The sequence below is a fragment of the Dromiciops gliroides genome, chromosome 1 (assembly GCF_019393635.1).
Source record: "Dromiciops gliroides isolate mDroGli1 chromosome 1, mDroGli1.pri, whole genome shotgun sequence".
In the NCBI taxonomy this organism is placed as follows: domain Eukaryota; kingdom Metazoa; phylum Chordata; class Mammalia; order Microbiotheria; family Microbiotheriidae; genus Dromiciops; species Dromiciops gliroides.
In genome coordinates this window covers 759,558,885-759,586,278 of record NC_057861.1, presented here as the reverse complement: position 1 = coordinate 759,586,278, position 27,394 = coordinate 759,558,885, and the positions used below count along the sequence as shown (strand labels likewise).

General features: G+C 52.2%; 1 protein-coding gene across 1 annotated transcript; it reads right to left on the bottom strand.

Annotated features, from left to right (window-relative positions):
* KIAA0895 (KIAA0895 ortholog) lies at positions 1-26,348 on the bottom strand. Its single transcript, XM_043979433.1, has 7 exons — positions 26,236-26,348; positions 14,210-14,898; positions 11,865-12,008; positions 10,537-10,669; positions 9,860-10,165; positions 9,037-9,134; positions 1-3,579 (listed from the first exon to the last, which is right to left on the bottom strand). The coding sequence occupies exons 1-7, from the start codon at positions 26,258-26,260 to the stop codon at positions 3,418-3,420; spliced, it is 1,557 nt and encodes a 518-aa protein (XP_043835368.1). The 5' UTR covers positions 26,261-26,348; the 3' UTR covers positions 1-3,417.
* Between the last annotated feature and the right edge of the window lie 1,046 nt (positions 26,349-27,394).

Genomic DNA, 27,394 nt, shown 5'->3' with positions numbered 1-27,394 from the left:
TCATTCCTAGATCCTGTCAAACGTTGGACCCGATGCCACCATTCGCACCGGGGTCTTCTCGCCCATCCCCACCATCACCCCACGTAGTTGGCGCATAGTGTGTGGTCACTTCTCTGGCTGTAGGCTGTTCCTCTTCAAGCAAGGCCTCAACAACTAGTTTAGGGGTTCAGGGGAGATGGAGTCAGAATTAGGCTTAGAGGAAGTAGCATCCAGGGGCTTTATTTCAGAACGTCAAGGTTACTTCTAATAACAGCTGGTCGCTACTGAAAATCTCAACAGTTTACAACACAAACATCACATACTTTAAACATTTGAACAAAGATGTAGAAGGAAATGACAATTGTGTTCCACCTGGCACACAGTAGGTACTCAAAAGCTTCTAGTGTCTCATCTCGATAGACTTCCCTGGGCTGACGGTGTATAGGTGGAGTCTACTTAGAATCCCAGCAGCTGCCCGGGCCTGGCGTTTCCCATGCTAGAAATCTGCTTCAGGGAACAACACTCTGAGACACTTCAGAAGCACAATCCTTTGACAAAGAGACTTAAGGAATCACTGCTTTGCAACAGGAGACACTGAGTTCTGCAGTGACGGTAAAACAGAATGGGGCCACAGGTCACCATTGGCCAGAATCATCCAGCTCACCCAGTCCTTCCCTCGAGAGAAAGACATCTGCTCTTTCATCCTCTTCCCCCGCACCGTGGCTGAAATCCTGTGTTTCTATCAGAAATACATGGAAACTGCACTTGAAGGGATAAGACAGCGGGAGGCCACGTACAATGTGTCATGACAAGGAGTTCATGGTCTGGTCTAAGGGTCCAGTGTGCACCACCAGGTTCCCACACTGAAAAGTATTCAAAATATTGGCTTTATGGTCCCTGGCGTGAGGACATTTGCCTGCCCTTGTAACTATTTGTGAATGCATTTTAACAAAGTCAGTGTGATCCAAAAATCCTTTCTCCTCATCGTGAATCTTGATTTTACTTTTAAAACCATTAAGGCAGGAGGAGAAAACGCCTGGTTACAACTGCAGAGGGTAAAGAGTTTCATTCTATTTCATCTTAGAGCTAGAAAATTAAGGCTACTGTGATTTTTCTTCTTGACTCTGCACAACACTGAGCTTAACAATGTTATTGCCCAGGAATGCAAAATACACCAGTGTTTCCAATGAGCCTGGATCATCAGCACCCACATTTCTGCCCACATTTTAATCTGTGCTACCAAGTGGGAAGTGCTTCATTTCAGTTTTCAATGAGGTCTGAGGAAACTTGGGAGCATCTGCCACTGCCGTCTGATGTTTTAAAGACAAGCGGCCGGCCAGATGAAGAGCTGACTCTCTCCCGGGGAGGCCCCTGCTTTTGGAAGCATTGCCTCTTCCCACAATGGCTTTGGGGAATCTATGCAGCTGTGTCCATTGACACGCATGGAGGACATACTAGCCCACTGAAGAACAAACCGTGTGCATGGGCATTTCCATATCCTGCTCCAAAGGTACTGCCCGTGCCTGCCAAGTTTTCCACAGTGAAACCTTTCAAGAAACCCAGCTGACTGACATCCATGCCAGTATGTCTTCACTGGCCCAGCTCCCCACCCCCAGCCCAGGCCCTTGGTCTGTGGTGGAGGGGAGGTCCACTCAACACCTGGAGAGCTTATGACAAATGTTTCCTTATGATGACGGCTCTTAGCCAACATCCTCCAACTGATCTGTGTAGGGCAGGATCCGGCCACCTTCACAGTCTTGGCCAGCTTCCTGTTCAGCTGATTGAGTCCATTTCCAAAAAGACTGAAGACAACGCTCCAGTATGACCTGACTAGGCTGGAGTACAGGGCACCCTCACCTCACCCCCTCTTCTTCACACACTCAAAGCCTCTCGGGGGATACAAGACTTGCATCAGCCCTTGACCACCACATTATGTTCTGACACAGTGACCTCACTGTCCACCAAAACCTTGGTGTCTCTTCCAGACAAACTCTGTCCACATTTCTCCCATCTCATATTTGGGGAGCCAGATGTCTTCCTCAGATGCAGGCCAGAGCTGGAGCTGGGTGAGCTCTTTGGGCATCCACTGTGTCAGCTATCTTCCCAGAGGGAACAGCAAACAGCCCGGGGCCAAGGACAGGGCCCCAGGGCCTCCACAACAGACCAAGCCATTCATGTCAGCTCTGCGAGCACAGATTTTCACCCAACCCCAGATGCATGTGACGACTGAGTCGAACCCACGTCTCTCCAGTTTTCTGAAAGGACGACACGAGAGACCCCTCCCCCCCCCCCCACTGATCTGCTGAAATCTAAGTTCATCTTCCTCCACATGGTCTCCGGGACAATTCCCCTGAATGCACAATGAGCCCTATCAATTCTGGTAGCAAAGCCTGGGAAGGGCTGTGGGGAAAGAAGATGCAGGTGAGCGGCCCGGTGGGCGTCACTGCCCTAACAATGTGGCCCAGGCCAAACGGACTGACCAGAACATCAAGCTGTTTGTTGTCCCACCGACCCATCTTGCACATCCCGACAGGGCGGGGCCAGGTCACAGGTCACTCTGGATCTGTTCCCTGGTACAGTCTTATAGAGGCTTTGTTCTTCCCACGGCTCATCCATCCTGGTAACACAGTCGTGTTCATTTGGCTTTTTGCTGCTGGGGAAGAACTGTGGGCTCTGAAGAAAGGAAGCTGCACCTTTGGAGGGAGTGGTCTGAGGGTGGGGAATGGGAGGGAAAGTAAAGACCCACTCCTATCATTCCCATCAGCCTTAGCTGGGGAAGAAATATGGCCCTTGTGGTCATTTCCAGTGTCCAGTACGAATCGCCTCCAACGCCACGTCAGCCACGTGGACCATGGCTGGCTCCGCCATTGATGGTCAGTCTCCACATCACATGGCTGTATAAAACCATACTGAATACCCCAAATCGAGTACTCCAGTGATTGTTTTTCTCTATTCCAAGTATAAATCCCTTTGAATAAACAGTCTCCCCCACCTCCATTTCTGATATCAAAACATTTAAGAGCTTGCACTTAGGACAGCCCCTCCCCCCCCTTCCCAACCCGAGGCCCTAAGTGTCGGCTAAGAAAGAGAAGGGATGGGAAAGGAAAGCACTTGCTGAGTCAAGGGGAAGCCAAACGAGAGGCCACCGTGAGGCCCCTTGCATGAAGCCAACAGAGGGGCTCCAGCCGGCCTGGGATCCACTGGAGAGGCTGACTGTTACACTGAGAAGAGAACCAAAAAGAGCTGACTTTTGCCCCCCGCAAAGAAACATTTCTGGGAAATTGTTTCAGGTTTGTATTTGAACGCACTTAAAAACCATTGCTGAATATGCAGATCTTCCTCACCAAAAACGCGGAATAAATCGCTGCTTTGCTTCCCTAAGGTTCTGACAGCGCCCGGCCCAGGTGCGTCTGCGGCTCTCCAGGGGCGCGTCAGCTGTCAGTATATGAGATCTCGGAGTTCCTTGTCAGTCAGCTCATTCACGTCCATGATTTTCTGTAGTTGCTCCATGTACCGTTCGTTGTCTTGCAGGAAATGCGGCACCCTCAGGTTTTCTGTGACAGCCAGCGTTTTCAAGCGCTCCACGTCCTCAAAGGACACCTGGGAAGGAAGGGGATAAGGTGAGATCAGAGTGACAAGCGTGGCCTGGGCTCAGCGGGGAGCCTGGCCCTGAGGTGAAAGCAAACCACCCCAGGGACCCCGTCCATCCGGATTGTCTAGGGAACCCTTCTCTGGGTCTCGGCGGGCCAGTTCTTAGATGTCTTTTGGCTAACAGAATCTCAAGAGAAAGCTCACTTTTCACTGAAAAACGGAAATCATCTGCTTCATTCCACTGGCCTAGCAAGCGAACTGGCTCTCCATTTCTTCTGCCATGCCCACCTAATCAATCTATTTATCTAGTGAGCTCTCGCACTCTCTCATTCCTCTCCGTCTCAAGCTCTGTCTCTCCTCTCTCTCTCTCTCTCTCCCTCCCTCCCTGCCGTCTCTCTCTTCCATGTTCTCGTTCTCTCTCTCCCTCCCTCTCTTTTTTTCTCTTTCCCTTCTCCCTCTCTTCTTCTTTTCTCTCTCTCTGAGATAAGGCAAGATTCAATGTAACCTTGTTCAGAAGTTGTTCATAGAGATGAGAGGGCTCTTGGAGGCCCAGAGACAGGAAGGGATGTGCCCGAGCTCACCGTGCCCATAAAGCCAGAACCAGGATCTGAATTTGGGCCTCCTGACTGTCAGTCTGGCCTTTCTCTTCCTGTGGGCTCTAAGACCCATCTTGGAATTGGCCAAGCTTTCTGGAAAGGCACTGCCTGCATCCTGGGTGGATGCTACTCTCTGTGGCTGGCTGGCACCCAGCAGTGCTGCTTTCTTCAGGGCCTTGGGAAGTGCCAGCTTGGATTCTACCCAGGTCAAGTTATGGGCTCTTCTCTCTGCATAACAAGGAGCCACTCAAGGGACCTCAGTGGAGCAGCCTGGTCTGGGAGGGCCTGAGGTCACAGCAGCCACAGAGGAGACTTTTAGCTGTTGTCTTGGTGGCCAGGCCACATTCCTGGCCACATCCCTGGCCTCATCCCTGGTCTTGTCCCTGGCCACATCCCTGGCCTTGTCCCTGGTCTTGTCCTGGTCTCATCCCTGGCCTCGTCCTGGCCCTCCTCGGTTCTAGGGTCTCTGCTGAGTCTTGGGCTGTGTCAGATTCTCTTCTTTTCTTGAGATTTCCTTGTTCTCATAGATTAATGAGGGGGTTTGCCAAAGATAACAATATGTTTACAAGATCCTCCGTGTCCCTCTGTCGTACAACATTGTAGATACGATATTCCCTGTAACAGCCCAGTGTGGTCAGCCAGTACCAGTGAGAAAGCCTGGCGCCAGGGCCTCAGCTCTCAGTATCCCAGCCTGTCACTACGCCAGCCTGGATCTTCTCCTAAAGCAGAGGCTGGACCCTCTGGGCCACGCGTCACAGATGCTCTAGGAAACATTCTCCGGCCTGCCATGGGTGGGGCACCATGTAGATGAATCCATGTGGAATCTTTCTGTTTCCCCTGTACGGCTCCCTTTCTCCCGCCAAGCAGAGCGCTTCTTAAAGAGACAGGAGTATTCCAGGATTTGCTGCCCACACCATGCTGGGATGGTCTGAATCATTAACGCCAAGCCTAAGCTTTCTGTGAAGCTTTCCCATGCTGCCCCTGGTGCTGCCGTTCGGGGCTGAGGAAGCCGGGTGGATCCCTCTCCCATGGGCTGGGCCGTCACAGACTTGAAAACAGCCTTGTATTTCCCCTAATGCTTCTCTCCATCCGACAGGAGCCCGGGCCCTTCAGGGAGTCGCTCCAGTGACCTCAGCGGCTGAGGTCTGCACTGTCTTTTCTGCCACATGGGCCGCAGGCCCTGACACAAACACCAGCCTGCTCCAGGCCCTCATCCTCCCGCTCTGCTGCCTCAGTGGCATTCCCAGAGCCTCCTGGGGCAGCCCACAAAGCCCCAGCCCCCACTCCCCCTTGCCCCAGTGCCTCTAGGAGAATGTCCTCAGCTCCCTGTGCACACCCTCTCACCTCCTCTCTCTGAAGGGCCTGCGTGGCAGCCTCTTGGTCACCTCTGTGAAACACAAGCTTCCTACAAAGCTCAGCTGGGGGCCAGCTCTAAAACGACCCCTTTTGAGTGCACCCCCTCCCAATCACTGTGTGCGTCCTATGCAAAGTATCTAAAAGCAATGAGAGGGAGTTGGTGCCAGGAGCGCTGGGCCTAGGGTTAAGAAGCTCTGAGTTCGAATATGACCCCAGGCACCTACTAGCAAAGACTCTGGTGAGTCACTGCTGTCTGCCTCAGTCTCCTCATCTGTAAAATGGGGATCCTGGTAGCCCCTGCCTCCCAGGGTTGTTGTTGGGATCCAGTGACATCACCCATATAAAGGCACTGTGTGATTGTGAGGACTGTTTACTCAGACCCCCTCTAGGAGTGAGGGGCTATGTCATTGTTCTCTGTGCCCCAGAGTCTGACATGGGCAGGGGACTGAACCAGGGGTCTCCCTTTGCCCATACTCTGCAGCTGGGTCTCAGAAGGTTGCCTGGTCAGGGAGGGGTTAACTTAAGACTTGTCCTGGCTCACACGGCCAGGTCTTCCTGGCTGACTAGCAATACTACCTCATGCTGCTCCTGCCTGGCAGTGTCCGTGGAAAAACGGGTCTCATGGCAGACACTTTTGAATTCCTCTTTCCCCCTCCAACATGCAGTTTTCAGAATCTAATGCCTTGCTGCCCTTTCAATCCAGTCCCCTCTGTCAGCCCCCTTTCTCCCTGCCTGCAGTGTCTCCCGGGCTCCTGGCTCCTTCCCTATACCTACAAACACATCCACATCTCCCCCAAGCCCTCGCTTGATCCATCCATCTCTGAGAGCCGCCATCCCACTCCCTTTGACAGCTAACCTCTTTGAGAATGCTGTGTAGACCCAGTGCCTCTCTGTGCTTTGGCTTCTGACCTCATCATCCCACCCAAACCGTTTTCTCCAGAGCTACCGAGGAATGATCTCCTGGCTGCCCAAAGCAATGGCCTCTCTTTGCTCTCTGACATCCTGGCAGCCTTTGACCTGTGCACCCTCTCTCCCCGTAGCTCTCGGACGCTCCTGCCAGGCATGCCAGCTCACCACGGGTGAGGACATGGGTGTGACCCATGGCTTTGTCTCAGGTCCTCTTCTTGCCTGCCTCCACACTGCTGTGCTTGGTGATCCCCTCAGCTCCCAAGCATTCCCAAGCAAACCTACTTAGCCAGCCCTAACCTCTCTCCTGACCTCTAGTCTTACAATCTCAGCGGCCTGTTAGATTGTCCTGAGCAGGACACCTCACATGCAGACATCTGAAATTCAGCGTGACCCAAACTGAACTTGACTTCTCTCCGCTCAGCCGAGCCTGCAGCCTGGGCGTCCCCCTTGACTCTCTCAGCTCAGCGGCCACTAAGTTGCTAACTCATGATTTCTCTCTCTCTAAACCTGTCTTACCCACCTCCTTCTCTCCTCTGACAAGGCCACTCCCCTGGTCCAGGCCTCCTCACGTCCCCTGGCTCTTGCAATCACCTACTGGTTTTCCTTCCTCAAGGGTCTCCCTGCTCAACTGTCCAGTGGAGTTTTTAAGTCACACAGCGTGCTGCAGGATAGGCTTTTAAAGCTCTTCCTCCCCCAGCCCCTCCGACCTTTTCCGGCGCTGTGACACTGACCTCCTCCATGATCCGCTGGCTGGGACCCTCTCATCTCCACAACATGGCTCCCTTCCGGTCTCCCCTACTGTACCACCTTCTCTAGGACGCCTTTCCCAGTTCTCCATAAGCTGAATGCTCTCCCTCTGAGACTCGCTCCAACCATCGTGTCTCTCTTGTCTGTCCCTAGGTCTTTGCCTGTTGTCTCCTTCGTTAGACCTAGAAAGCAGGGCCTGCCTTTTGTTTTCATCTGTTCTGGCCTGTCTGGTCTCCTCAGTCCTTAGCCCAGCACCCAGCAGGGACTGAAGGAACGCATGCTGACTTGGCTCAGGCACCTGCTGTGTCCCAGGCTGGGTGCTAGGCACCCAGAGACAAACAACAAGACGGTCCTTGCCTTCAGGGGACTCCTCCTGCTTGCTGGGCATAATGCCACATGAACCAACACACACCAAATGCCTTGAGCATCGCAGAGCACACTACAAGCATCTCATCTGATCTTCCAACAACCCTGGGAGGTTGGTGCTTTTGTTAACTCCATTTTAAAGACGAAGGCTGAGACAATACTGAGACTGGCCCGGCGTCAAAGAGCTCTGAAGTGTCTGAACCTTCAAACCGAGGTCCTCCTGATGCCTGCCTGTGTGCCATCTACCCTGATAACCAACCAGCGCGAGACTCGTGACCAGGACTCCTTTTTCTGCACATTTCCTAGTCTGGACTCCCCAGGGAGTGTTTGCCAAATTATTCACCAGATAAGTCCCTAAACAGAGTAACAGAATTAACCATCCGGCCTTTGTCCATGGAGCTATGGGACCGATTCACTTCCCACGAGACTGATGCTCCCTCTAAGCTGTCTCTCCAACACTACATCAATTGAGCTCTTGCCTGGATCTTCTGTGCTCAGACCCCAGAGCACTGAGTGGGTGCCATTCCCCCTCCTCAAAGCCTGGCCCGGACTTCCACCCTGAGAGCAGAGGCGGCTTGATCCTGGGGCACAGACCAGCTTGGAGCTGTCGCCGTGCCATGGCTGACAGCTCACCGTGCCAGTCTGTGTTCAAAGACAGTGTGAATCCAGGTAAATGGGCCCCCATACCCAGCACTGGACCTCCCACTTTGGTGGGGGGCTTTAATGGCTATTTACCCTCAGACTGAGCCACAGTCTCCATCCCACAAACCCTCTGTCTCGGCATCTCCACCATGGAAGCCTGGATAATCTTCCCCCAGCCCTTCCTGCTCCTGCCTGACTCCCCATTTCTTGGTGTCCCAATCTGGGTCTCCAGATCCATTCTCTACCCCTTCCTTCCCTCCCTCCATTCTTAGAGTTCTCTGCAGACCCTCCCCATTCATCTCCTTGCAGTCACCCCATCCTGCCTTTACGTTCCTACTGTCCTCACTGTTGAGGCCAGGGAAGAGGGGCCCCGGCTCTGACCTGTCCCCACCCCCTCCCCCTTTGCTCAGCTCCTGCACTGTGACCCTCCATCCTTGCTGCTGCTGCCACCACCTGCTCTCAGGGATGCCGGCGGCCGGCATGGTCCCCCACAGGCCCCATCCATGCTGTACCCTCTTGAGGCCCTGCACCTGTGGGGAGGCTTGGCTCGGCCCACAGCATAACCTAGTTGTGAATCAAATTCAGCAGAAGTGACTCTTTTTTAAAATGAAATTTTATTGATATTTTCAGTTAGGAAAATTGACTTTTATGTCTTCTGTTTCCTTCTTCGCCTTATTACTTAGCAAGCCTCAGTTTGTTTTTTTACAATGAACTCATATTTTTTCCCTGTGTTCTTAGACAAAAATGTAATTGAACAAAAATGTTAAGGTCTGAGTTTGCCCTTCCTTGAGTGTCCAAAGATGCCCACTGGACAGCCTGGGGACCAGGCCAACAAGCTGAGGGTGCTTACCTTGCCCAAGGTGGTCAGCAAGTGGAAGTCAATGGATTCTCTGTATCTCAAGATTTGGAGAATGCCGTCCAGGTAGACTTGGTCTTTATTGAAACAACCTGACGGAGCAAAGGAACACGCAGATCGGTCAGACATCTTTCACTGTGGGAAGCGCCCTCACAGACAAACTCTTCTCCATCGTCTGGGGTCAGGAAGACCAGAATGGAGGGACAGGCAGGATAGGCGATGCGGAGTCTCGACAACCAACAGGAACGTTTTTAGGAATCCCAAAGCAGATCACACAGCCCCTCCCTACTCAAACCTGCCCAGATTCCACCACCCCCCCCCCCCGCAAGAAGCTGCCCCAACATGGCTCTTGCCCTGCAGTGCTTGGGGCCATGGGACCCATCTGGAAAACCAACGGTGTTTAGGAGAAGCTGAGGAAGGACGACATGGAGCCAGGCAGAAACCGCTTACGGCACCTGTGGCTGGCCATGGAGAGGGCCGGGTGCATCCAGAGGTGGCCCCCTCCCACTGTCCAAATAGCTTGTTGCGCTGTGTGAAATTCTGCTCCACAGAGCAAGTCATCTGGGTCAGTGAGAATGCCCTTTCTTGGAATTCCCCTTTTTTTGTTTCAGAAAACAAACCTTTACTTTCTCTCCCTCCCACCAAGCAAATCTGCTTAGTCAAGCAAACCAAACTGCACCATGGCCCAGTCCCAAGCAGCTCGTCTAGTCATCCCCCTGGTGTCAGGAGGACAGGAAGCAGCCATCCAGTTCTGGGGGCCTCTGGGCCAGCCTTCACCCCGAGCAGCCTTCTCAAGACGTCCCCTCACAGTGCTTACCTGGCTTGGAAGTGTCCGTCCAACCCCTCTTGGCTCGCACGCAGTAATCCCACCGGGTGTTGGGGTCCTTGACGAACTTGCCCACATCCTGGAAGAGCTCACTGAAGGACATCTGGCTGGCTTGGTAGACTGTGTAGTAGAGGAGGGCGGCCCGCCACAGAAGGGGGTCCTTCCGGAAGAGCACACTGTGGATGCTCGCCAGCCCTTCCTCTGTGGGGTTGTTGGGCCGCAGGCCGTACTTTTTACGGCCCGTCCAGTTGCTCCAAGGCTGCTGAAGATTGTTGATCCCGCGAAAGTAGTGTGTTCCTACAAAAAAGCCCAGGAGAAACAGGCTCTGAGGCAAAGGAACCGCTTCTCCCTTTCACTGTTCTGCATGACAGAGGCGCCTCGCGGATCCAAGAGCCCAGGCCCCGACCCAACTTTAAAAAAGACCCATGCTGCATGTAAGATGGTGTGTTGTGAAGTCGGGGCTATTTTCAAAGGAAGAGCTACAGAATGTGGCACCGGTCTCACCCGGTTGCCTCATTTTGCCCCTGAAGCTGAAGTGACTTGTTGGAGGGGACCTGCCTAGGCAGGAGCCTGACGGCAACTCTCAGTGTGGGGGAGGAGAGCGCTGGGAGGAGGCAGCATCGGACAAGAAGAAGCCGCCTGAGCCAAAGGGAAAATGCTGCCTTTACCTATTTCGTGCCTCAGCATCCCCTCCAGCCAGTGCTCACGCGCAGTGGAGACGTTGATGGTCAGGGTTGGACAACCGTTGACCACTGTCATTGATGCTCGGGATAGCAGATCTTCAGTGAGATGAACCACAATCTAAGAACAGAGAGGAAACAGAGCTGGGCTGTGTCCTGTAAAGGAAAGCCCTCCCCGCAAGGGACACAGGAATCCACACGCTGTCCCTTCCTCACCTTGAAGACTCAAGAACACAGCCCTTCCTGAGCGGGGCCTGGGGCAGCAGGTGAGGTGCTGGGCCCCCCGGCCTCTGGCCAGGAGCATGCAGCCTGGAGCAGACTGGAAGCACAGTCCCTGGCTTGGCCTCTTGTGCTCACCCCACATTATACTAGGCTCTACAGGCATTTACAAAATGGCAGCCACATCTGTTGTCCTGCCGGTCATTACAGCCAAAGCAAACCCCCCACCATGCTGAGCGTGGCTACGATAGGAAGCTACCTGGACAGACAGGATCATGGGTGGTCTCTGGATGATAACTGGCTCTCCATGTAGACATCTCACAACACTGAAATCTGTTCAATTCCCCAATCCAAACTAGTGCCCACATGTTTATTGAATTGGCCAAAGGATGGGGAAAAGGCAGAGGTGGAGGTGGGCCCAGAAAACTGCATCCACAGATAGCACACAACTCTTCTGGACAAAGGAACCACTGGTGTACAGGCCTGGGTTGTTTCAAGGAGAACCGAGGGCTCCTTTACAACTATTTAACTGGATGATCTGCTGAGGACTGGCAAGATGGAACTCCTACGATGTTCTCTTTCTTTCCTCCAAATTTATTAGTATCATTTAAACATTCTTTGTAAAAAATTGTTGAGTTTTAAGTTCTCTCCCTCCCTCCCCCCCACTCACTGAGAAGGCAAACAATATGATCCCCATTATATATGGGAAATCCTACAAAACACATTTCCACGTTAGCCATGTTGGGGGGAAAAGGAAAAGCAAGAAAAACGGAGTAAAAAAGTATGCTTCCGGGGCAGCTAGGTGGCGCAGTGGATAGAGCACTGGCCCTGGAGTCAGGAGGACCTGGGTTCAAATCCGGCCTCAGACACTTAACACTTACTAGCTGTGTGACCCTGGGCAAGTCACTTAACCCCAATTGCCTCACTAAAAAGAAAAGTATGCTTCAATTTGCACTCCACAGTTCTCTCTCTGGAGGTGGAGAGCGTTTTTCATCATGAGTCCTTTGGAGCTGTCTTGCATTTACGATCTCCTTTAAGGCCACTGGCCAACAGTTGGTCGTGTAGGGTAAGCGCTGGAAGCGATGTGGACAACTTACCTCTCCGAGGCAGCCTTCCTTGGTCATGTACTTCCTTACGTGACTCCAGATGCGGGTTTTAGACAATAAGCAGCCTCCGGTGGCCTGCTCAAAGTTCTCATAACTCCCATATCTCTGTAGCGTCCTTTCCATAATGCTGACAGACTGCAAGAGGCAGAGACACAATGATGTTAAGGGGCTAGAAGTACAGTGCGGGAGTGAAGCCCTTCTGGGCTAACTGCTCATCGCCCTTCCTCCTAATGACCATGAGCACTTGTTGGGTCGGATCTCGTGTTAACCGGCATTCTCTGGCTTGCAGTGTTTGGGGCCTTGCCTCCGGAAGACCCAACAGTACAGACACCTGACGAATATGTCTTAAGGTATAGTCAGTGTCTACATTTAAGGACAGAGAAGCTGCTTCAGGGGAGTTCTGAAGCCTTCTCACGTCTCGGCGTAATTAGCTGGAGAAGGAGCAGTGGAATATGGGTTTCCTACTTCCTGTTTATCAGCTTGTCGTGAATGTCGCCACTGAGATAAAGAAAACTTGGGGAACACTTATTTTTCTTCCAAGGGAAAAAGCAAAATCGTTTAATAACCTTCTAAGATGACTATTGCAGAATACTCATTTTACCCTAATTCTGACCAGGTCACTTGTGCTTTTAAAGCAGGCTTGGATAACCTAGGAACTTGCTGTCCAACCCTCATGTTCTCTCCCCATTTTTTCCTCTTTGAGGCACTTTTACAGATACCACCTCACTGGATTCTCACCACAGCCCTGAAAAGTGGGGGCAAAGTAATTACAGCCGAGGAAACTGAGGCAAACAGAGGCAAAGTGACTTTTCTCCGTTCTGAGGATCGGCGCCTGCCCTCAGAGCACTCGCCTCAGGAGGGGACCTCATCCTAGAAGAAGGAAGTTGGGTTGGATGCCTCAAAGCAATGACCTCATGAGCTGGCTTACAGGGAAAACCCAGTTTTAGTAGCTAGGAAATGGCGCCCCCTGCTGGGCCTGGCTAAGCAGGACGGGCATCGTCTGTAGAGGGTTTCTGCACCCACCAGTGGTGTCACCCTTCCACGCTCCCCTGTCTCGCGCCCCAAACCAGAAGGCAGGTGGGTGGCGGCACTGACAGACCTGGACCTGGAGTAGACCCCTCTGAAGTGCCGCCTTCCCTGCCCTAAAACCAGCTCTTATCCCCACAGCAGCTTCCTGCCTCGAGCCACCTGGGCCTAGCAAAGCCACTGGTCCCTGTGTTTCTGAGCAAGTTGCAAAGGGAAACCGCCCAGTCGAAGCCCCCGTGTGTGGCATCTGGGAACCGCTGGGCAAATGGCGAGCTGCACAGTGACAAAACAGACCCAGAGCCTGAGCCTCAACCCAGGACCATGGCCGCTTGCCCTGCACCCTTCCTCGGTGGTTCTCTGCCACTGGACCCTCAGCCTGTAGACCCTCCCCTCCAATTCAATTCAACTCAACAAGCCCGGATAAATCCCCTCCTCCCATGTGGCCCGGGCCCGCCAAGCTGGGGACACAGAGACAAAACCGACCACATCCCCCTCCTTTTAGGAACGTTCATCCCACTGATTAAACAGACTTTGGTTACTCCAGGATGCGGTGTGGGACAGTGGTCAGAGCACTAGACTCGTCAGAAGAGAGCCAGCTCCAAATTCTGCCTTTGCCACTTACTAGCTTTGCAAGTCTGGCCTTCATCATCCATAAAATGAGGAGAATAATACCTGTAAACGGGCAGCTATGTGGTACAGTGGATAGAGTGCCAGGTCTGGAGTCAGGAAGGCCTGAGTTTAAATCTGGTCTCTGATACTTAACTAGCTGCGTGACCCTGGGCAAGTCACTTTACCCTGTTTGCCTCAGTGTCCTCATCTGTCAAAGGACATGGCCGACCACTCCAATGGGGTCATGAGGTCAGACACGACTGAAACAAGTGCACAACAATAGACCTTTAATACCCGTGTGATAGAATTTTTGTGAGGATGCCTGTATTCTGGAAACCTTAAGGCCCTATCCAATGCCAGCTACCACAGAGATGACACGGGATGTCAAGAAAGGACCAGCAGCTACTCTCTGGCTGCCTCATGGCTCGGGCGGCTCCTGTCATTCTAGGGAGGCTTCCGGTCCAGGCCCAATACCAGACACTGAGAGAAGGATGTGCTGGGCAGAGGGAGGCTGAGCACCACCAGGTGGGTGAATGAGTGCCAACCTTTCGAGGCCACACCTCATGAGACCTTCCCCTAAGCCCGGGAAGCCACCCAGGAGACGCCCACCTCTGAAAAGCTCAAGCTGGGGTGTTGGTTGGGACTACGCTTACCGGGACCTGACACCCACATCCTGCCCCGGGGCTGCCCCGGCGCCATACCTGCTTCAGGAAGCGGTCGGACGCCTGGCCGTGCTTGGCCAGCACGGCGGGCACAGTAGGATTGGCATATTCAAACTGAGGGTCGTAGGCGAACTCTGCCTTGAAGAACTTGGCTTTCTCTCTCTCCAAGTTGGTGGGCTTGATGGCCGTAAGGATGCAGAGCTTCTTGGCTGGGTCATCTCCCTTCTCAAAGTTCTTCGGCACTGTGGGAGGCTGCTTGGGCTTGGCCAGTGTGGAGAAGCCGTGCCGCCTGGCCTTGGTCTTGGTCTTCGGGGTCAGGGTGCTTCCCGTCACACTGAAGCTGCTGGAGAACTTGACATTGCCGGCGAGCGGGTTGTTGACAAAGATGGAGGGCTGCTTGTTGAGGTAACACCAGCTACTGTTGGTCAGGGGCATGGGGACCTTGATCTTGCGGTGATGTTGCTCTTTACCACGCGGGGAGCCAGGAGACCTGTTGGGCTTTCGGTGGCGTCGGTGGTGGGCCGGGGACGACGGCTTTTGGAGCTGGTTTTTCTTCTCTTCTTTAGACTGGAGCAGGACATTATAGCTACTGGTTCCGGTCGTGAAAATGTCTTTGAGTATTCCAGAGGTCACCTGGGAAATGTCATTTTCACAGTCAATGATCAGTTTCTCTCCAGGGCTCAGAAGGGACTTATTAGTAAATTCTTGCTCAGGCCAGTGAAGCTTTTCTGGAAAAAAAGACAATCGTTTGTGCAAAGGCTTTTTAATTTTATATACTCAAAATGGTCTATTTGGCATTTTGTCTTGCTCTCTGTACCTTCTTTGGTGCTAAATTCGTCCTCTGCCCAAAAATCTGACAGACACATGATTCAATGCTCTCTTGATTTGCCGGTGGTATCAGCCTTTATGTGGAAATCCTTTACCCATTTTGACCTTTTTTTAGTATGCAGGAGCTGCTGGTCTGCACCTGGTTTCTGCCCTGCTGTTTTCCAGTTTTCCCAGCTGTCTTTGTCAAATAATGCATTTTTGTTCCAAAAGCTTGGATCTTTGGATTCATCATATACTAGATTACTACAGTGATTTACCATGGTGTAACTTATACCTATTCTGGTCCACTGATCTACCTCTTTATTTCTTAGCCACTATCGGATTGTTTTGAGAATGACTGCTTTATAATACAGTTTGAGATCTAGTACAGATAGACCGCCTTCTCATGCACTTTTTCATTGACCCCCTTGATATCCTTGAGCTTTTGCTCTTTCAGATTAATTTTGTTATTATTTTTTCTAGAGCTATAAAAGAATTTTTTGATAGTCTGGTGTGGAACTAAATCAATAGATTAATTTAGGTAGGATCGTCATTTTTATTATATTGGCTCAGCCTACCCATGAGCAATTAATACTTTTCCAATTGTTTAGACCCGACTTTATCTGAGTGATAAGTGTTTTATAGGCCAACAGATTACTTGTACGGTAACAGCCTAACCACAAGATAACTTCTGACAAATGTAAATAAAACCCACTTATAATACACTGAAAATCTGTGGTTTTACAATGAACTTTTTAAGATAATTACTATAGGATCAAACTACTAGACTATGTATATTAACGACTTATTTTTTCTCACTTAAACCCTCCAGGTCAACCCTATTCAAACAAACTCATTTTATTAAGCATGTGCTGCATGCCAGCATGGGATACAAACCAGCTATTTTAAGAAAAATCCTTGATCTAAAATTCATTTCTATAACCAAGATCTAACTGCACAGTATACAAACATGTTCATCAAAAGAAGTCATTTACTCCAGAATTCTATGAAATGACACATTGTTCAGTGAAAGCGCACAATGGGAAATTGAAAGAGTTCAAGGAAAGTTCAGATAATACAACTTTGATAATTCACTCTAATGGGAAGCAACATCTATTTCATTTAATGAAAAGCCCATCACGATGCTGACAAGGACAGTCTGCTACATTGTCAGGAGCGCTTCCCTCCTATCTGCTTTCCCAAAGAGATACAAATGGTCCCCACATAGTGCCATCCACACTACTGAAGCTACTACTGAAGGGGTGCTTGGGGAAAATGGGAGGGTGCTGGCCTTGGCATCAGGAAGGCCTGTTTTAGAGTCTGGTCTCAGATGCTTATTGGTTGTGTTACCCTAGGCAAGTCACTTCACCCCTGCCTGTTTCCTCATCTGTAAAATGGGGGTCATAGTGGCAGTTTCCTCTGGGGTCATTAAGTGCTGTGCAAACCTAAAGATGCATATCAATGCTAACTATTGTCATCATTAAGCTCAAAAGGAACAGGAATCATGCAAGTTTAGAGAATCCAGCCCAGATGTTCACATGGACTATTTGTGCCCAACCTGTGGTAGAGTCTCCCGGAGGCACATCGTGGTCTGCTCAGCCAATCTGTTCATGCCGTGTTGGTCCTCTTCCAGATTAGGACCAACAGCCACCACTAATTGTGTGACTAACTGTGTGATCATGTGCACAGGCACATGGGAGCCTTCCCTTCATGTGCTTCAAATCTAGTTGGGGAGGGGGGGCAAACTACCCAGTGTGTTAGGCGGCAGACATTCATTCAGTGTTCCCCATATGCCCAGCACTGGCCTGAGGAGCTGGGCATCCAAAGAAAAGCAGCAGCAGAGACTCTGTAATACAGCGGGAAAGAACTAGATGCATAAAAGACTGACAGAGTAGATGGAAGACTGGAGAGAGAGGAAGGTGCCACAGCTGGGGAGGGGGAGGGGGAGAGAGGAAGGTGCCACAGCTGGGGAGGGGGAAGAGAGGAAGGTGCCACAGCTGGAGAGGGGGAAGAGAGGAAGGTGCCACAGCTGGAGAGGGGGAGAGATGGAGACACCACAGCTGGGGGAGGGAGAGAGAGGAGGGCACCACAGCTGGGGAGGGGGAGAGAGGAAGGTGCCACAGCTGGGGGAGGGAGAGAGAGGAGGGCACCACAGCTGGGGAGGGGGAGAGAGGAGGGCACCACAGCTGGGGAGGGGGAGAGAGGAGGGCACCACAGCTGGAGGGGTATAGAGCTTGGGGAGCTGTACAAGATCTCAGCCACACACTGTGTGACCCACGAGCGTCATGCCCCACAGAGATCCCCACTCAAACATACCCAACAAGTGGTTTCCAGTCTCTGGCTGAAGACCAAGGCGGGAACAGTCCACGGCTCCCAGAGGCAGCCCCCTCCACCCTGGGAAAGCTGCAGGTTTATTCTGGCCCAGGAACCGGTGCCTCTTTGCAGCTGCGGTGCCTCACTGTTGGCCAGGGGCTCTGGGACCCAACAGAGCCGTCTGCTCCCTCCCCAATGCGACAGCCCTTCAAATAGTCGCATGCTGCCATCCTATCCCTTGCACGTGCTCTCTTTTCCAAGCCCCATATCTGCAGTGCCTTCACACAGTCTTCCTGTGACGTGACCTCAGAGCCCTTTGCCATGATGGTTGTCTTCTACTGGACAACCTCCAGCTTATCAAACCATGGCCCAGATCTGAACCCAACCCTGCAAGGGAGACCTGAGCAAGACAGAGCACAGGGACTTTCACCTGCTGGTTTCTGGGCACTGGGCATCTTTTCATGAAGCCTCCCACTGCTGACTCCCACGGGGCTTAGGGACCACTTGGCACCCCAGCTCTTTTTCATAATGGTTGTCTAATCCCATCTACCCCACCTTATACAGAAATGTACCCTGATTTAAGGGAAGCTGCTTTTTGTATCCAAGTACCAACCTTTACATCTAGCCTTATGGAATTTTATCTTACTGGATTTGGCCTCATGAGCCGGCCGGAGAGAAAGCACTCCTCCTAGTGTCACATGTCAATGAAAATCAGATGAGAATCTAATTGGTCCCTTTATGCAAGTCAGTGCTAAGAATGTGAAGCAGCAGGGGTGGGGGAAGGGCAGCACGACAGGGGGCAGGGAGCCTCCCACGGAAGACCTGGAGCCGCACTGCACTGACCCCTCCCTTCTCTGCCAGCCAGCTGGGTCCCCGTCTCCACCCACAAGGAGAGTGGGGGATAGTGACCACACACCAGGCTAAAATGCAGGCCTTGAATACCCCAGAATTCCCTTCTCAGACCAGTTTAGGAATTCTCCTTTGAACAAAAGTGTTGCATGAGCCCTTCTGGCTGCAGCCACGTTGGCTCTTTGTGCCATAGCTTTGCCACCTGTCTTTCTAATGGCCAGTTTTAGAATTTGCCCAGGAATTGAAGCTTCCAGTCTCTTTTTCCCCTTTCAGAAAACTGGGCCAGCACCTGCCCTTGTCCAGGCTTGGGCGAGTTCTCCCCATGTTCCAGGATCTTTCAGCTGTCACTGATGGGGGCCGGCTTTTCCAGGACCCAAGGAAAGAGGCCATCGAGGTCTGCTGACCTGCCCTCGTCAAAGGTGCCAGAGCAGGCTCTCTTACCGTCTCCGATATCGACGGGTTTTCATTCCATCATTTCCAGCGTGAAGGTCATTGTCCTTGGCAGAGAAAACCAGCAAAACCCAAACTGGGCGGCTCTGGCTCCTCTCTACTGCCCGTTATCATCGCCCATCCATCTCCTGTACCTCAACCATAATACAAGGCAGTGAGTGACTGAGTGCCCAAAGGAGTGGCACAAAGTAAGTACTGTTGAGGACATGGGGGAGGATGGCAGTGGGCAGGGGCATCACAGAAGCTGAGGCAGGTCTTTGTTTGTGTCCGGAAGAAAAGGAAAGATTGGGCGAGGTGGAGCAGCAAGGCAAAGGCACCCCAGGTGAAGGGAACAGCATTAACAAAAGCCAGGGAGGAGGATGACCTGGTACCATGGGAGGTAAGTAAATCAGGCTTGACGGAAAAGATGAGCAAAGTTTCGTTTGATCCCATCAATACTGGGAAGCCACTGAAGGCTTCTGGGCAGGAAAGTGGTACAATGAAAAACGATTTCAGGAAGCTGAGCATCTTGAGGGGATGTGGGAAAACTGGGACACTGATGCTCTGCTGGTGGAGTTGTGAACTAGTCCAACCATTCAGGATGATAACACTCTGGAACTATGCCCAAAGGGTTATAGAACTGCATTTCTTTTGGCCACAGAATACCTCGTGTTCTTCTTTATCCCAAAGAGATCAGAGAAAATATTTATATTTTTGTGGTGGCAAAGGATTGGAAACTGAGGGGATGCCCATCCACTGGGGAATGGCTGAACAAGTCATTACTATGATGTTGTAAGAAATGATGAGGGGGATGGTTTCAGATAATCACTATAGGATCAAACTACTAGACAAGACTTATATGAACTGATGCAAAGTGAAATGAGCAGAACCAGGAGAACAGTGTATGCAGTGACATGATATAAAATGCTATCTGCCTCCAGATAGAAAAGGGATGGACTCGGAAGCCAGCTGATGGAAAGACCTTGCGCCATTCATTTTCTTTTTTTTAAGTGACATTTTTAAAAACAGCATCTTGTTTTTCCAATTATGTGTTAGACAATTTTCAACATTGATTTTTTTTTTTTTTTTGCGGGGCAATGGGGCTTAAGTGACTTGTCCAGGGTTACACAGCTAGTAAGTGTTAAGTGTCTGAGGCCAGATTTGAACTCAGGTCCTCCTGAATCCGGGGCCGGTTCTTTATCCACTGTGCCACCTAGCCACCCCAACATTGATTTTTTAATAAGATTTTGAGTTCCAGATTTTTTCTCCCCACCTCCTTCCCCTCTTCCCTCCCCAAGATAGAAGGAATCTGATATAAGTTATACATGTGCACCACTGATTTTCTGAGGAAGACCTCTCCTAAACAGTGGCAAGTGGTGTTGTTTCTGAGGTCTCGGCCCCAAAGATACCAAGGGGCAGAAATACTGGTAGCAGCTCCTTTTGTGGTGGATAAGACCTGGAAACTGAGGAGGTGCTTGTCAATTGAGGAATGGCATCTAATGGGGAGATCAATTACAAAGTTACTGCCATAGTTCTGGCACTCGCTGATGAGGGTCTGCACCAGGGTGGCGGCCATGTGAGGGGAGAGAAGGGGCAGATACAGAGATGTCAGGGAGGTCAACAGGACTAGATTTGACAACAGACCGGATTGTGGCTAAGTGTGGGGGAGGAATGCAGGATGACATGAGGTCGCAAGACTGGGTAACCTGGAGAGTGGTGATGCCCTTACCAATTGATAAGAAAGTTGGAGGGCTTGGGGTGCCAGGCTAATGCATTCTCTTTTGGAAGGCTGAGTTGGAGATGCCTATGGGACTTGCAAATCAAGGTGTCCAAAAGCAGAGAGAGAGAGGAGTGGGGAGAAAAGGGTAGGGGGAGAGAGGGGGAGAGGAATGGAATATAGCCATCCCTTCCATTTCCTGAAGGCTAGGGGCACAGTGCCCCCGTGATCTGGACAATCTGTGGTATTAAAATATGTTGGCGTTATATAATACTATCCATATGCTTTATGTATTTCTGAGTTTCTATGCTTTTCCTGTGTCATCTACTGGCCTTCACATTTCATCTGTGGCATCTGCAAGACGCCCCCCAAATTCCCATTCCATTTTTTATGCAGACTCACAACAGATTGAAACCAAGATGGGGAAAGCTCCAACGTGGGAGGGATGCCCATATAGAAGCGGGGATCGTCTGCACAGAAACGGCAGCTGGACCCATGGAAACAAATCGGATCACCAAGTGAAAGAGTATCAAGGGAGAGGAAAAAGGGGCTCCCAGGTGGAGTGTTGGGGACACCCAAGGTTAGTCAGCATGACCTAGAGGAGTATCCAGTGAAGAAGCATCCAGAGAGGATGGAGGGGAAGCAGGGCGGGGGGAGGAGGCCAAGGAGGATGAGGATGGAGAAAGGCCAGTGGACTGGGCAGCTGGGAGATCCCGTTTAACTGCACAGAGATTGGTATCGTCAGAAGGATGAGGTCTCGAGGTGAGATGCTAACACGAAGAGGAGGAAATATCCAAGGTGCCAGCTAACAGGCCTCTTGGATCAAGTGAAACCTTTAAAGGACAGAGAAGACAAGAGTGTTTGTAGGCAATAGGGAGGGAGATGGTATAGAGAGGGAGGGAGACTGAAGATTAGAGGGAAGGGAGGCGCCCAGCAGGCCTAAGCAGGGATCGAGGCTAATGAGCAGATTCCCTTTTCAGACGCATGTGTCCTACTTTGGGGTCCCGTGCCATAGCATCCACCAGAAAAGGTTTTCCTTTTCCTCAAACAGCCCCTTCATCATCTCATATGCTGGGGAAATGCTGCTATATGGATACTAGACAGATGCTCCTTTGCCTTCCAGCTGAGCTGAGCTGAGAAGAGACTTCCATTCAGAAGATGTGGGAGTGGCAAGCGCTCAACAGCATGGATCAGTCCACAAGCATTTATTAAACATGCACCAGGCACAAATGAGATTCACACACACACTCTCTCTACACACCTTTGCCTATCTAAAGCATCAGTGAGCCTAAAGATATGGTGACTGAAAACTCTGACCAGACTGGATACAAAAAGAAGCTTTTGGAAACATGTATAAATATACAGGCAGGGTGGCTCCAGTGATGTCCATCCTGCGGAGCCTTTCTTCATGAGCGAGATTTCCACAAAGACTTGTTTCTTTGGTTTTCTCCTCACTGAATAAAAGGTCTTGGTTACAGATCTTTCCTCCTGTTTCTCCCACTCCACAGGTCCCACAGAGAGTGGCTGTTTAGTGAAGAACAAGCTGGTAGGGTTTTTCCTACCTCATTGAACTCGAGGTCCCAACTCGTTGGCTCAAGACTTTTAATCACACTGTCAACTTATTTCGTTCACTCTGTGACAGTGTAAGACCTTGAGGAATAAGCTTTCTGCTGCCTCAGGTCAGGCCGTCAGCGACTGCATGTGTTACATTTCAGGGCATAGATTTTTCAAATTCACCTGGAGCCCTGCCAAGAGCACCAGGACCCCGGCTCCTCTCCCCGCTCCGTCAATGAGCCTCGGTCGCTAACCCGGCAGAGCCCCCCTCCCTTTTCTCAGCTAAGAGAACAGAGGCAACCTGATCATGTGGCTCTTGGGACAGTGCTTCCCAAGGGAGAGTCAAGTTCCAGTCACCCTGCCATCCACAGCTCACGGGGACTCCGAAACACGGTCATCTAAACAAATTAGACAGTGAGCACCTGTGAAACCTGAGGGCCCTTGGCTGTTTTTGTCCGAAAAGAATAAGGCCGTTTGAAAGAAAACCCCGGAGTCTTCATCCTACCAAGGTTTTTTTTTTTCCACTTAAAACTCAAACCAGTAAATCATGTCTGCCATTTTTTCTTCTTTGGAGCAACTGGTGGTACAGTGGAGACAGTGCCAGGTTTGGAGTCAGGAAGATTCATCTTCCAGAGTTCAAATCTAGCCTCGGACATTTACTATCTGGGTGACCCCGGGCAAGTCACTTCACCCAGTTTGCCTCAGTTTCCTCATCTGTCAAATGAGCTGGAGAAGAAATGGCAAATAACTCCAGCATCTCTGCCAAGAGAACCCCAAACGGGGTCACAAAGAATCAGACATGACTGAACAACAGCTACAATTTTTTTCACCACATGCTATTTAGATGTTTTAGAATATAACCACATTATATAATACATATAATATAACCAAATACCCATTGTTTCTTATCTCAGTGTAGCATTAAATGAGGAGCAGGTATAAAAGATTCCCCTAAAATTATCCCATAGGTAAGAAACACAAAGTGCATGGAGTTTCCCTGATTTCATCACTAGTATGACCACTGTTATTAATGGTGAGAATGAATAGCAAGGACACCCTTTGTGGTCAGAAACTTCATTTACCAGAGGCAAAGATAAAGCAGTGAAGACTCCTCTGGGAGGCTGGGGTGGCGAGGCCATGGCTTTGAGCACAAAGACGCCTTTAAGTGCTATAAGAATGCCAAGTGCACAGGCATTAAAGATGTGCCTGGGAAGTGGGGGCCCAGGGAGAGAAGGAGGAAGGCAATGATGGTTATCTGTGCTCTAAGCAGGGGAGGGACGAGGAGCCAGCCTGGAAACTGTGCTCCCAGGCAGAGAGAACCAGCACGTGGTCTTTTCATCAGCTACCACCTCCCTGACATGGAGGACCCCAAAATGAAAGACCAAGGCGCTCCCAAGCCAACGCCGGGTCTTAGAGGAAGTGTGTGATAGGAGGGCTTGTGAAAAGGCATCCAAGCAAAAGGCACGTGGAAGAGTCCAGTGTCTGCCAGCAGGGGAGACGCTGAGGTTCCCTTATGACCCCGAGATGAGGACTGTAAATCTATATGCTGAGTAATCTCAACAAGTATGTTTCACTTGGCCACAACAGAACTATGGCCTCCCGTCAGTGTGCCTGCGATCCAGCGACGCCGTCTGCCGGCTCTTCCTTCATCTCTGCTGCAGGCCTGGCATTCTCTCTTTCTCCTGGCTCCCTTCAAGATCCAGCTAACAACCCCCCCCCATGCCATACACACACACACACACACACACACACACACACACACACACAAGGCTGCTGGTGCCTTCATGTCTCAGGCTTGCTTGTCTGTACTCCATCTGCCCCTCGGAAGGGGCAAAGGGACTGTCCTTTTGCCTTTCTCTCTCCCCCCAGCATCTAGCACAGTGTCTGGCACAGACTAGGCACTCAGTAAGGGCTTGCTGATTGGACTGAGTAGCCATTCATATGCTTGGCTTATGGGAAATGTCGCTGAGGGTTATGGAAACTTGTCTTGGAATTTAATAGAACATTTTAGTACAAACTGTCACCAGAGGGCCCTGATTCATGCCAGCACCCTATTTTTTAGCCTACACCAACAGATGCAGCTCAAGAACCTTTCCCCATAAAGCTTTTGCCAAGGGCTAGACTCTCACTTTTGTCTTCTTATCCAGAACTCCCAGACCAGCACCTGGTACACAGAGAGAGATGAATAAATGCTTAGGACAAGAGCCGGGCCCTGTGCCAAGTGCTGAGGATACAAAAAGCTAAAAGACAGGCCCTGCCCTCAAGGCGCTCACAATCTAAGGGCGTGGAGGGGTCAGAGGGACAGCAATGGAACAGATCTATACAAAGCTATAGACAGGCTGGATAATGAAGAGAGAGGGCCTGGGGAAGGCTTCCTGAAGGAGGTGGGAAGAGTCAGAGGGCCAGTGTCCCTGTGTGGCGGGCAATGAGGTGCTGGAGACTGTGAAGGAATCAGTCAGAAAGTGAGGAACTTCCAGACTCTAAGAAGACTGGAAAGGAAGGAGGGGCTCCGAATGCCAAACAGCATTTTGGATTTGTTCCTGGAGACCACAGGGAGTTGATGGAGGTTACTGAAGAGGGGGTGACATAGTCAGACCCAGCCTTGGGGAAGATTCCTTTGGCAGCTGAGTGGCAGATGGACAGAGCTGGCAGAGACCCCCAGTAATGAAGGTGTGAGGTGCTGAGGGCCTGCACCTGGGAGGTGAAGTGAACAGGTCTTAGGAAAAACTTGGTGATGGGGGGAGGTTCGGGGACTGCTGGGTGATGGGGGGTGAGAGGGAGAGTCCAGGGTGAGTCCTAGGGTGTGAGCGAGATGTTCTGGGAGGGGGGGTACCCTAGGCTGTAACTGAGAAGGTGGAGGGGGAGGCGAGGGTAGGGAGTGGAAGTTTGAGGAAGATGATGGGTTCTGCCTGGGATGAGCTCCGTGCTTAGTTTAAGATATAGAAAAGAGAGAAAATGTTACTGCTATAACTTGGCCATGCTGCAAATCCACAACATTATAATTACATATATATGTGTGTGTGTGTGTATACACACATAGATATATACCATATTTACACCATACATATGTAATTATATGTGTCAAGTGAATACGTGGATGCTGTAACATAAGCTAGTATGAAACCATAACCGTAACACTGTTAATACCCCACCCCCTCCTGTACATTCATCTTGTTTGGTGCCTGTAGAGACGACGATAGGCACCAAACCTGTGTCCCAGCCCAGAAACGTTAAGCCAATGGCCACGGTCACACAGCAAGTGTCTGGGCAGAGAAGCTATGTCATGAATGGTTTCCTTTCCCCCCAAAACTTGGGGCTTGACAACGTAAGAACTTATAGGAAGGAGTCACATCACAGAAAGTTACACCACTTCAGTGTCTTTGAGTAAGAAAGAGGGGTCTGGTTTGACATTCACTGCCTCAGGAATGGTGGAGAAGGGGAAGAACTCTTACTAAGCAGCAGTTGTGTACAGATGTGGTGGGTCCTTCACTCTGCCACCCACAACACGGGAACAGAAGGAGATCATCTTTCAGGCTGGGGCTGGGCAGCACAAGGAGACAACTGGGAAGCCTTCCTGAAGAAACAATGTTACTGGGGGCAGCTAGGCGGCTCAGTAGATAATGCACTGGCCCTGGATTCAGGAGGACCTGAGTTCAAATTTGATCTCAGACACTTGACACTAGCTGTGTGATCCTGGGCAACTCACTTAACCCTCATTGCCCCGCCAAAAAACAAAAAGAAGAAAAAGAAAAAAGAAACAATGTTACTGGTACAGAAGATACAAAGTCCCCACAGGCCCAGGAAAAGGGTCAGCTGCCGGAGATGTTCCAATTTTAGGCTTGGTCTTTGAGCTCAAACTGAGAAGTGATGAGAGGTCCAGGACTGGACTCCTGATTTCGAGGGTACAAGTAAGGAGCTTAGGGTTAGAGGGTGAAGAAACTCCCTCTCCTAATGGGGGGGGGATTGTCTCTGCAGTTACAGGGAGAGAGTAAGGGTGGGCATTCCTAGAGCCAGGCTGTGTGCCAAGGAGCCCGGGAACTCTGCTGTCTGGTTCCCAGGCCGAGGTGTTACTCTAGGCTAGGGAGAGGGAGAGAGGGGGCAGAGAGACAGAGGAATAAGAGACAGAAGAAGATGACAACGACAGAGACCCAGATCCAGACCCAGACACCCTGGGACCTGGACAGACGGACAGAGCTGCCCAGCCCAAAGCCTCCTCCCACCCAGTCAAGCTCCGCGATTCCGGGCATGGCCCACGAAAGGGGGCGGGTCCCGCTCTCGGCCTCGGGGCCCATCCTCCCGGTACTCACTCCCGGAGGGTGGGGTGGGGGATGGATGCTGGGGGGCTGCCCTCGCCCCCTGCCCCCTGTCCCGCCCTGCCCCGCGCGCGGGCACTCACCCGTGACCCGGATCCCCTCCAGCATCCTGGGCCGGGGCCTCCTCCGGCTCTTGGTGGGGCGGCGCGCGTGGCGCGGCCCGGGGGTGGCCGCAGCAGCGGCAGCGGCCGCGGCCGCGGAGGCGGCGCGGCGGGCAGAGGCGGCGCGGCGGGCAGAGGCGGCGGCCACGGCCCGCGCTCGCCGGTGGATGGCGGCGGAGGCGGCGGCGGCTGCCGAGCGGGGGCAGCGCCGGCCCCGCGTGGCCGCCCGCAGCCTGGGGCCTCGGCCGGGCCGCAGCGCTCCGGCGGCTGGCGCGGCGGGGGCACTGGAGGCGCCGCGGGCGGGCGGCGGCCGAGCCGGCGGGGCTCGGGCTCGGGCTCGGGCGGGGGCGGCCCGGGCGGCCCGGGAGGCTCGGGAGGCCGAGGGTGAGGAGCGCGGGGGGCGGCGGCGGGAGCGGGGCGCGGGCGCGGGGGGCGGCGGTCAGCGCCGCCGTGTGCATGGGTGCGCCCGCAGCCCGGGTCTCAGGCCGCGGCGGGCGGCCGGGGCGGGGTGGTGGCAGTGACGGGGGCGGGGGCACGGCGGGGCCACCTGGGGAGGGGCGCAGGTGAAGGGCAGCCCGGGGTCTCCGCTGGTCCCTGCGGCCAGCTCCCAGCGAGCGGCAGTGACGTGCGCCGCTCCCGCGGTTGCTAGGATACGGCTCCCGGAGCCCCGCCCCTCGCCCGGCCCCGCCCCCCGAGCAGGTGGGCGTGCAGGTTGGGAGGGAGCGAAGGAACTACGAGTCCCGGCAGGCACAGCGAGCCGACGTGGATGCCGGGGAAAGCGCCCCCCTCTCAGTCACCAATCGAGATTCGGGGCTCCAGAGGCACTTATTTAGGCGCGGAGTCCCCTCCCCGCCCGCCCCGTGGGAGCGGGAGGCCGTTTGCCTGGTTCTCGGTTTCGCTCGCCCTCTCCCTCAACCCTTCACCCCGCGCCCTTGCTCAGACCCCCTGGCACTTAGTCACCTAAGTGGTCAAGAGTACAGGAAATCCCGCGTTAGACACCTACTAGTTGCAACCTTGGGGCAGGCACATCATTAAACCTCTGTCCTCATCTGTAAATTGGGAATCATGACAGCACCTCCCTCCCAGGGTTGTCATGAGGATCAAGTGAGCTAAAATGTATACAGCACTTTGCAAACCTTAA